Source organism: Pimephales promelas, chromosome 2, assembly GCF_988280905.1.
Source record: "Pimephales promelas chromosome 2, fPimPro1.hap1.1, whole genome shotgun sequence".
Taxonomy (NCBI): domain Eukaryota; kingdom Metazoa; phylum Chordata; class Actinopteri; order Cypriniformes; family Leuciscidae; genus Pimephales; species Pimephales promelas.
The window spans coordinates 21263203-21275279 of NC_142770.1; the positions used below are offsets into that span (position 1 = coordinate 21263203).

A 12077-nucleotide genomic window follows, 5' to 3' on the forward strand; every position below is an offset into this window, starting at 1 on the left:
TTCGGAATGAGATAGCACTTAATATATACCACATTCTTCCACGGAACAATAGCAATAACACGTTTTATCTAAAGTATGGTACAATACGCCTCGTTGTCAGTATTATAAATGAAACTATTCTCATTTTGATGTTATCCAGGGCTTTGGAACTCTGAGGTGTTACACTACTGAGCTACGGCAGGCAATAAATTGCTCTTTCTCAGCCCCACAGCTTAGAAACAATATAATGGAGGGAGCAAGCCGAGAAAAAGAGTGAATGGGGCAGATGAAAGAGAGGGGAAATTAAATTTTGTGCCTTTTCAATTACACATTGTGTACGGCGGCTTTAAGTGGGGAGCTGCAAACTGGTCTTGCTTCGGCGTTCAATGAAGAAACCCGCCTGGCAAATTCATCAAAATTACCGTGGAGTTTCAGAACTCCATTAAATAAACCACCGAGTGGATGTTTACCTCATAACTCGAGTGTGGAGTACTCTCTGCATCACTTCACAATCAATTACTGTTCAATTAAGCCATCATGATTACATTGTATTCATGCAGATCTCCAAGCTACATTCAATCCTCTACCTGAATGGTTTCTCTTAAGAACATACATCATTTCAAAAGAAAAGTGAGAGGTATCGTCAAGAGGTTGATTGCTATTGTGGTACTGCATTGTGCATCTTACTTTAAAGTGAGAATACTCCCAGCAAACAAATTTGGGTTCTGGGAACTTTAGTTTTTGGTTCCCAGAACGTTCCTAGAACTTTCCCTTAAAGAGTTAGTTCACCCAAAAATGAAAATTCTGTCAGTATTTACTCACCCTCATGTTGTTCCAACCCTCTATGTGTTTATTAGTTCTGCTGAACACAAAGGCAGATATTTGGAAGAATGTTTTAATCAAACAGATCTCATTCCCCATTGACTACCATAATGGGGAATGAGATCTGTTTGATTAAAATATTCTTCCAAATATCTTCCTTTGTGTTCAGCAGAACTAATAAACACATAGAGGTTTGGAACAACATGAGGGTGAGTAAATACTTTTTTGGGTGAACTAACCCTTTAAGTTTAAGGGAACATTCCCGGAACATTCTCCTTACGTTTTAAAAATGGAACCCAAAAATAACCTACATGGAACGTTCCTATAACGTTCTTGTTTGGTTCCCAAAAAATAACCTCATGGGACCATTCAGGAACGTTAGGGGAACGTTCTGTGTTTGCTGGGCTGGTCGCGGTGACAATGAACAAACTGAGATTTGCCAATTTGAGAGTCGAAAATGTTAAATATAGTTCAACATCAGCAGTGTTATTCAGCAACTGCTAATGGGAGCGCATACTGTGGTCGAGGAAGAACGCCTACTAGCAATCTTGGCAGCTAATGAGGGTTTTTACATCAAACTCTTCTTGCTTAAACAAACAGCATATATCAACGAGAAATGTTTTATCTTCTAATTGGTAAAGAAACAATTAGATACATGCTCGGCCCACTTCTTTTGATTACGGCGAGTTCAAATTAAGGCAATTCTAAAGGAGAAAATGAGCTGTAGCCGAAAAAGAAAACTAGCGCAGCGTCGAGAGATTTGTTGAGAGAGTAGCGTAGGGTTTGTGTAGGGGTGAAGTCTTTAATTAACAGAGCGATATGGATGTTGTGCGGACAGGCCATTCATCCCTACGGGACCCCAGGGACCCCAGGTAGACGGGGCTTCTAGAAGTCTCTGCTTTATCACAGCCTTTCTGAGCCAAGGGTGCTGAAATCAATAAAAAGCATCTGGTCAATGGGACAGGAGAAAGAGTGAAGTGTAAATGGGCATTTAGTTCAGTGGAATAAATTGCTGAGAGAGTGAAGATGGGGAAGACGAAGCGGCCCCCACACATTGCACTGGTGTGGACTCCTCTTGCCGCAATGAAACATTCCACTTTCCAGGATTAAGATGCTAAATCAGTTTCATTTCAACTCAATATCAGGGAAATAAGCCTACAAATTGTGATCTCTGCATATTACCCAGCAAACAAATGTAGGTTCTGGGAACGTTCTGGTAACGTTAGTTTTTGGTTCCCTTAAGGTTAAGGGAAAGTTCCCGGAACATTCTCCTTACGTTATAAAAATGGAAACTCAAAACAACCTACATGGAACGTTCCTATAACGTTCTTGTTTGGTTCCCAAGAAAATAACCCCATGGGACCATTCGGGAAAATTAGGGGAACGTTCTGTGTTTGCTGGGTTAAACTTTGATGCAACAAAGAGCACTTTCGTAAACACTTGTATGTTTATGCACATTGATTTTGTCTTTGATTCGTTGGGGGGATGAATGAATTCACTTTAGATGGAGCCGTTGGAATGATGGTTTATTTATAAATATGTAAGTGCATTGCTTTTTTTACTCAGTTTGTTTATCTTGGAAGAATTAGCAGGTCAGGTTTAAGCAACAGCAGGCCATTATGTTTATTTTTCCTTAATGGCGTTAAAGTCTGTATTTATCTGTGTTTATTTCTCAGGTTACAGGTGTACGACTAATGACTAATAGAGTTTTTTTATTTATTTATGGCAGATTGAATGAAAATAGAAAAAGGCCTGCTGAGTCAGGCTGGGAATTATTCCAACTTCTTGCCCTTGTTTTTATTATCTGGGCACAGTTCCCGGTTCGTTTCTTTTGGGTGTGACATACCATTGAACTTAATGTCAGAAAAAATTAGAAATGAGTGTCGCGTAAGACTGCCAATTAAGCCAGTGGGTAAATCTCCAATCTCAATGTGAACAGTTTTCATTGGATTCACAGAAAACTTGAGATTGAAATAATAGACATCCAGAACACTGTGATATTTAAGGAAAGGACTCACTGGTGCCACATTTCCCATGTCTGTCTTAAAATACAGTGGGGCGGTGTGGGTGAAATGTATAGCTGAGTGCATGACAGAGAGCAGAAGGGAAAGAATTGGGCAATGTATGTCCTGAAAGGAGGCATCTGTTGGGGTGTCGAGGGGTTGTGCTTTGGCCCATTGTGCTGGGGAGTTTTAGTGCTTTAATGGGGGCGGCGAGGGATATTTACAAGAATAATATATAGAAGGGGAAGGTGAAATGGCAGTTGATTTGTGGTGTTCATTGGTGCTAAGTTACTCGGAAGTAAAGGTTTTGGGGAGGGGCGACTGCAACAGCTGAGATGGTGTGGCTGGGGGCAGGAAGGGGCAGTGGACACATGCAGAGCCCTGAAGTAGAGGATATCCAAAACTAAGAAATAGACAAAAAAAAAAAAAGTAAGGAAAGGCAGCAGTCTCTGGGTATTGTGGAAGATATACTGAGCAAAGGATACTTCTGCTGTGTCTGCCAAAAGCTTGTGGGCACAAATTTCGTTTTTGGAGAACGAATGTAACACGGCTAGGGTGAAATCTGATCTGGGCATTGCCTTTATCTGATGAAACTCAGAGCTTCCTGTGTTTAACACGCTATATTTCAACAAGGACCGTTTATAATGCCTCTTGATTTAAAGGTAGTTTAACTATGACATTTATGAGAGAATCTCACGAAATCTGCCAGAAAGTCATTTTTTAGCCCTCAAATGAAAGAATTCAATGGAAAGAAATGATATACACTTTATCTAATCAAAAAAAAAACAATATTGTTAATTAAATGTAAGAAATTAGAATTGAGTAATAATTAATCAAATTAATTCCTTAAAAGTTAACTATTTAAAATGAGCAAAACAACCACCAAAAAAAAAAAAAAAAAAAAAAAACAGAAATTAAAGTCACCATTGTGGTGATCAGTGTTTGTTTTAAAATGACAGTTTTCTCCTTCAGTGATTCTGCTTGTTAACATCAGGTGTCTTCAATGTTGGCAATATAAAATAAAGAGTTCTTAATTAGAGATTCTGCTTGTTAACATCAGGTGTCTTCAATGTTGGCAATATAAAATAAAGAGTTCTTAATTAATCTTTGACGTCTGTCTGTTTAATTTTTTGGTGTAAACTTTGCTCATTTCAAATGGTTCAAATGGTTACGGAATAATTATTACTCAATTCTAATTTGTTAAATTTAATTAATGATATTGCTTGTAATCTGTTGCCACAATTCTATAGATTAGATAACGCATATTCATTTTACAGTGTAAATACTGTATATGTCAACAAAACTGTTCCTACAAACGAACCAGTAATTTTATTGTTTTATGTTAGGGTTAAATATGACATGGAGAGGTTTTTTATTTTTTTTTATTTTTTTTAGATTCACTATTTGGACTGAAGGAGCAGATCATATAAGCATAATGAGCTCAGGTTAACCAAAGTCAAACACACAACAGCAGTAACTCACCCCAGTTTCAGGTTGTGAGGTCCATGCCAGTTCAGTGGTGGCCCATTTGGTGTCCATGAGTGTTTCTGCAGGGAAAAAAAAGAAAAGATCCACTAAGTTTGAGGAACAATATGAGCCTAAACAACTGACAGCAAAAAATAAAATGAGAAAAACCTTGGGAGGAATTGATTTCACACAGTGAAGGACGAGCTGAGCAATACATAACAGTCACTGTCCATATTGTTAATGGGAATTACTGCATTGTGGTAAATTCACGAGTGCTGTTACAGAGAAACACTATCATGCTAATCAACGGTGAAAAGACGGAAGAAAGGCAAAACAGCTTTGTGGGTGATCCAGAAGACATTGTCAAAGATTTATGACAGCCCTCCTCTAATTAGATTTAATTAGCCGTGTATTTGCTGGGTGGGAAAGAAAAGCTAAGTGTTTTTGAAAGACAACCCTCTACCCTTCCTACACGTACACACACACACCATCCACACACTCGCACCCTTAAGCTAGCAGCTGTAAACTCAAGAGGATATATAACAGAGCAAAGGAGTTCTTGAACAGCGCCATAAAACTTGCAAAAGGAAGATCTTCACAATTTCCTCAATGCCCAATATGCTCTGCCTGTCTGTTTTTTTCTGTTGTTATCCCACCAGCCATATGTGCAGCTCTCTGTTTTTATTACAATGAAAGCACGCTCACTCGAACATATTGAGGCAACCATTTTACCTTCCACCACCTGCTTCTGCTGTTTATGCATGGCGGTCGCAGTTACGATTGCACGTTGTGACTATGTTTGAGTAAATTAGATGGATGAGAGTGTTTAAAAGTGCACTGAAATCATGACAAAGTTTATTGTCCTCTGAAGTGAGTGCTAAACCCAGTTACTCCTTGTATTAACATCCGTCCCAGGAATAAACAGGGTTTGATTGTTGTCAGAAATTCATTTGAACTCTTTGGAGGGCAAAATTCAATAAATTAAAAATCAAAAATAAGAAAAAAAACAAACAAACTAAATGAATAAATAAATACAAATCCAACTTTGCTGTGCTTACTTTTGAAACATCAAATTCTCCAAAGATGTCCACCATGCTTACGTTCATATTTCATATTTGAAGTCTTTCTAAACGCTCAAATCATGACAAAACAAAAACTGTTTACACAAAACAGATTGTTTCAAAGCAGCTTTCCAGTAATAACAGGAAAATAATGCTGAAGTCAGTTCAGTGTTTATTCAGTTCAGTTGTGTTAATTCCAACCCGATCTCATGACCAAGTCGTACGAATTCGACGAATGATTAAAAAGTAGCTAATTCGTAACAATTCATACGAACTCACTCGTACGAATTAGTACGATTTTGCTAAATCGTATATTTTACGAATTGGCCAATTCGTATGAATTCGTACGAATGACTTACCCCTTACCCCGCCCCTAAACCTACCCATCATGTGGGTTTAGACAAAACGTACAAATTCGTACGAGTGAAGTCGTACGAATTACACACTTTTTAATCATTCGTCGAATTCGTACAAATTTGTACGAATTTCATCTGCACTGTAAAATTAATGCGCTTTATCTAATACATTTTTTTTGCGGCAACAGATTACAAGCAATATTATTAATTAAATTTAACAATAGAATGGAGTAACAATTAATCAAATTAATTGATTCAAGTTAACCATTTAAAATAAGTAACACTTTTTAAAAAAGTATTTTTAAGTCACCATTATGGTGATCAGTGTTTGTTTTGTTTGTTTTAAAATGACGGTTTTCTCCTTCAGTGATTCTGCTTGTTAACATCAGGTGTCTTCAATGTTGGCAATATAAAATAAAGATAATATAAAATAATTAATCTTTGACGTTCATCTGTTATTCAGAGATTTTTGTTAATTATTTTTGGTGTAAACTTTACTCATTTTAAATGGTTAACTTTTAAGGAATATTTTGATTAATTATTAGTCAATTCTAATTTGTTCGATTTAATTAATAATATTGCTTGTAATCTGTTGCCACAATTTTATTGATTAAAGTCTATAAAGCAGTTAACCCCATCTCAGAACACTTACAAAGATGGACTTATTCAGTCATTTTGCGTGCTTTACCCTATTTTCACCCAATCCTAATGCACAGTCTTCGTTTACATAAAGTCTTTGCTGATTTATCCCGGACAACAGTGGAGGACCACCTACTCGCCTGTCAATCAAACCGAATATTAATAAAGTTGGACACGGCAATCTGTCTGATCCATCACTCCTCTACTGGAAATATCGAACTTGATTGTGGCTACTTGACGTGTTTCCAACACACAGGTTTGTAAAATAAGTAGAAACCATTTAAAGCTTTCACGCCGTTGATTTCCTGTTGGGATGTCATTCATCGCGTCAGTCATTGACTTACAGGTCCGCTGACATTCAAAACACTTTGTCGTTTAAAAGAAAACCATAAGTCATCTGTCAGCTGTGGGAAAGCTAGCACGCAGGTACTAGTGCAAATAAAACGCCGGGCAGAACCAGAGAAAAGGGGAATGGAGTGAAAGTCAGATCTGACTCAGTGAAACAGGGGGAACGTTCGGGAGCATGCGGCGATCGACTGCAGCCTTCTGTTTTGTTTGCGTTTTGTAAAACAGCAAAGCCGAGCATTGTGTCAGCTGAGCGCGCTTTATAGATGAGGAGGCAAGTCTCGGCTCAATGAGAGAGCGAACACAGCGGATGGTGACCCACCCCTCACCCCGGCCCGTCGCAGTCAGGGGGGGCGGGAGGCCGTGCCCTCAATGCGACAATTCATTCACACTCCAGCATGAAGCCTCCAGCCTCCATTACGCACTCCTCTACAGTTAAAATGGCTCCACACAGGGAACATTTTGTTCATGGAGCAGAGAACCGACGGCTTATTTCCTGCTTTTCCCACTTCTGAGGTAAAACCGAACAGTAAGAGCAGTTTCTGGCAGGATGTCGAAACCTGATTGACGAGTGCTCTGCAAAAATCCTTCCCTTGCGCAATCCGTCTGCAATCGCATGTTTGAGTGTGGAGCATCAGCAAACTTTGAGCTGAAAGCCCAACGATATAAAGCAACCAGCTTTAAACTCAAGTTAGAGAGGCAGAACTGTTATGAAAATTGAAAAGGCAGGCTGCCACTAACGCAGAACTGAACCTCATTCACCTCGCGTTGACTTAGCTCTCCTAAAAGTTCACCGTAAAAAATAATCCTGTAAAAAAAACAGTAAACTACTGGCAGCTACATGGTTGCCAGCATCATACCGTAAAAATACGGCGTGTTACTGTTTTTGTGTTAGAGCATATAGCTGTTAAATTCAAGTTTTATACTCTAGCTGACAATACGGTATTTAGCTGTTAATTTCAAAAACAGTAACACATTGTATTCTTACAGTATGATGCTGGCAACCACAGCTGCCAGTAGTTTACCATTTTTTTTACAGGAATATTTTTTACAGTGTTGAATTGAAATATTTCGTTTTTTCAAAGTATAAAACACCAAAAAAAAAATAGCAGTACACACTAAATTAACTACTTCTATACTATATATTTGTAGTAATAATATGCATTTTAATGTCACTAATGTGTACAATGATAAACGGGTTGCCCTTTATAATTACTCATAATTTAGCAAAATATAATCATATGTTTCATATATATTTTAGTAAGGCTTTGAACATTCTCATAAAGTTTCAAAATCTCAGGAAATGTAAATATTTGAAGTTACTCAAGCACATATCATATAACATCAAAGATAACTTGCAGCCATATGTTTAGAGACAAATATGGACGTAAAATTACTGTAGATTTGTTTTTGGTCCAAATACTAAACTTTTTTTTTTAATGTAACATAATATTATTTTAAGTAATTAACATTCAAGTTGATTGTACTTAAAAATTTAAATCGCATACTATTAATACTATTAATTTATACTTAAAAACAGTATAAACTAATAATAATATATTTTAATAGTGATTTTTTTATAATAACATAGGCCTATAGTTCTTATATAATTTCACCATACACTCTGTTTTAACCCAACTTTGGGTCAAATATGGACAAACCCAGGCATTGGGTTAAATTTTTTAATTACATTTTTAACCCAACGTTTGGATTTGTCCATATTTGACCCAAAGTTGGGTTAAAACAACCCAGCATTTTTAGAGTGTATTGTGTTGTCACTGCTTTTTAAGTAATGTGTAAATGGGTACTACTTTATAATAATTTACCATGTATAACAGCATCATAAAATTATTTTGGAATGTGGAAATATTTTAATTGCTTATTAATAAGGTCTCAAAGAGGCAAAATTCCCACGGAGACACACATACTTGAGGTTACCAAACCACATGCGTGTGTATACATGACATAATATGGAAGTATGTGTAAATTACTAAACAATAAGTCATTGTTTTTGCTTCAAACACTAAATACAAAAGTTGCATGACATAGATTTAGAGGAAAATTCCCATTCACAGAATTGCATGTTCACACGCACACACACACACACAGACACACACGCAATCACACTAACACACGCACACATATTGATGTAAGAAAGGTCAGCTCTTTCATTCTAATGCTCTAATGACAGAGCAGCGTAAATAACAGAGGAAGACAGAGAAACACTTGGTTTCTGAAACACACACACACGCACACTCATTCTGCGGGTTTACGAGCGCCTGAAAATATTTCTTTGTTCCAGTAAGCAATCTTCTTTAAAAAGAGGGGTATGTGAACAAACCCACCTCTATTGATACAAAGAATGTTCAGTGGATTTAGAAACTGACTCAGTGCCGTGTGGGCAGACAGGTGAGAGATTACTGCAGGATTCAGCCCAACTGCTTTCAGCTTTAGCAATTCCTTTTTTCCGTGTTGTTTGGAGGTTAGGACACGTGGAAAGCAAGGGAAACTCAAAGTGAAATGGCAAAGACTGGATTGTGCAGATTGATTGACTATAAGAATTACATTTACATACATATTTTGCATGTAAGAAAATGAAAGGCGAATTGTGTACTTACTGCACTATTAGTTAAATAGAGATGCTGTTAAACCAGTTTTCTAAAGACTGACATTGGTCAGTCAAACAAATAGCCCCTCCCAAACTTATGCTATAGGTGAACTGTACACTCTTAAGGCCTGTTCACACCGGGACGAATTTCGCGGGCGTTATTCGCCGACGTTTAACCCCTCGTGACTAAACAAAGGGCGCCAATGTGAGTGTGCACACCGACGCGTAAAAGCGTCATTAAAACGTCAAAAAACTATCCGACCATTGAGATTGGCCTACCCTATCTCACGACCAATTCGTATGAGTGATTCAAAAGTGGCTAATTCGTATTAATTCATATGACCTCACTCGTACAAATTTGTACGATTTGTCTAAACCCATGTGACGGTTATGTTTAGGGTCAGGGGTAGGTCATTCGAGCCCGTTCTCATCCCAAAGCACCATATAGGACGCTTTTGCAAAAGCGTAAATATCCAACGCACATGGCACCCTTTAACGTCAAATGAGACGCAGATATATTTGGGCAGAAGGCGCCCCCTAGTGGTCTAACCCTTACCCTACACCATACCTAAACTTAACCATAACCGAAGCGTCTCATTAGACGTTAAAGGGTGCCATGTGCGTTGGATATTTACGCTTTTGCAAAAGCGTTGTATATGGCACTTTGGGATGAGAATGCGTTGGTCATTCGTACGAATTCATGCGAATTGGCTAATTAGTAAAATATGTACGATTTAGCAAAATCGTATTAATTCGTACGAGTGAGGTCGTACGAATTGTTACGAATTAGCCACCTCGTAAAATTCGTACGAATTCCCGTGAGATCGGGTTGGATTGGTGCTTTTTCTCACGTGTCTGTTGCTTCTGAAGTTACAGTAAAACATAACTTGGTGGCGCTCAAACACAAAACGGTCTTGCCGAGCACACATATGCAACGGCGAAGAAGATATACGCGCCGCCGTCTACACAGCCAGAAAGAAATAAGACGAGGAAGATGCGAGGCAAGATAAATGTAGAGCTGCTGTTCTCGTTGGTGCTAGAACATGAACTATATGACAAAAGCGACAGCGACTACACACATCTTGATGAAAGAGAACTGTATGGAGTGGTATTGCAGAGCAAATCGGCGCCATCTAATGTCAGGGAATGAATTTGCATGTTGACGAATAACATGCACCGATATTCGTCCCAGTGTGTACGGGCCTTTAGAAGAAAAGGTTCTACATAGAAACTTAAAAGGTTCTATCAGTGCTACGTATTTGGAACCCCTAAAAGGTTCTATACAAAACCCTTTTAAGGGTTCAATATTAAGAACACTTTAGGGTTCTTTGGAACCAGGAAAAAGGTTCTATATGGAACCTTTTGGGTTCATTCATTATCATTTGTTTTGTCCTTTCCAGATTAAATATTTCATATTATTGACAAACATGAAGACCCTAAAATGTATTTATGAATGCATGTGAATGATCACAAAATTCAAGATATGGGGGTTGGAAAATGTCTATATTTATATCATTTTATGTAGTTAATCAATATCACACGAAGAGTGCCATTTCAGTTTTTCTCCTCCAAAAATCAGCATGATTAAAATGTGATATTAACAGTTTAAACAATACTTTAATTACAACTACAAAATGTTGCTGGATAATGTAATATATGAATGAATAATAGCCTATAAAGAACCTTTGTGCCAAAAGGGTTCTTTCTTGTCATTATAGAACTTTTTTTAGCATAAAAGGTTCTTTGGAGTTGAGTGAAGAATCCTATGCTTTATATATAGAACCCCAATGAACTCTAATGTTGTGTTCACACCCAACGCGAATAGAGCGTCAAATACGCGTCTAGTTAGATGCTTGAACATTCGCTCGAGTTCAAATTTTTCAAGACATTCACGGCAAACGCGTCGCCCAATTCGCGTCATTCGCAACGTCCAGCGCCAATGATGCGTCTATTCTCGTCTTTGCATTGTAATCTATTCGCGCAAGTAATTAAATTTGCGTTCGGTGTGAACACACCATAAGAGTGTATGTTCTTGTGCCAGGCTGGTCATATATATATATGATCTAAACTCAGATATTTAGATCTATCTAAACAATCTTGATTCGCCAGTCTCCTGCTGCACTGTTGTGGAATCGTCCCAAACAACAGGCTTAAGGACAAAAAAAGGAACGTCACTCTCCGTCTCCAAACACTTGAGCTCTGTTTTGCCACCCAACACTGAGATGTGTCAACAGCGTGGGGAAAACACTGCATAAAACGTATTAAAGCTATTAGACTGATTGCTTTGTATGTGCTTTTGTTGCTGCTTTTATTAGCTGTTGGGGGGTTTGGTGAAAGCAGGCTGAAAGTGTTGGGGGGGGGATATTTTGGGAAAGAGAGGGGGAAAGTCGTTGAAAGAAGACGGAGGTGGGGGGGACTTCTATTTAAATTGAAATGTGGTGAGCGTCCCGGGCTTTTGTGGCACACTGGAGTGTGGTGATTAGAGGAGTAGGCTGCTTTTGGCGAGCCGGCGTGCTACCTCTAATTGGCTGACGGTCCTTGATGTAGATGCTGGATCTCCAACACCCTGAATCCTCCATGGGAATCCCATGAAAGGAGCCTCCTTATCCCCATCCGTCCACTTGCCGTCAGTCACGGCACAATGCCTGTCACTCTCCGGGACATTTACGTACTAACAAGGCCCACTGTCAAAGCTGCAGATGTAGCGTTCATTTCTTGACGGGATTACTGTAATTTCCGACCACTAAAATCACCCGTGTCTTTGTTGAATTTGTAATTGTACAGTGGAAACTCTTAA

At 38.4% G+C, this 12077-nt stretch overlaps 1 protein-coding gene across 6 annotated transcripts in view; it reads right to left on the minus strand.

The window, feature by feature from the left end:
- ephb3b (eph receptor B3b) overlaps positions 1 to 12077 on the minus strand; it is a 53598-nt gene that overhangs the window by 19525 nt on the left and 21996 nt on the right. For all 6 annotated transcript variants that reach the window (XM_039668635.2, XM_039668633.2, XM_039668631.2 and 3 more), the window contains exon 2: positions 4287 to 4351. In XM_039668635.2, the coding sequence (XP_039524569.2) occupies positions 4287 to 4351 (65 nt within the window). The remainder of the gene's footprint in view (positions 1 to 4286; positions 4352 to 12077) is intronic.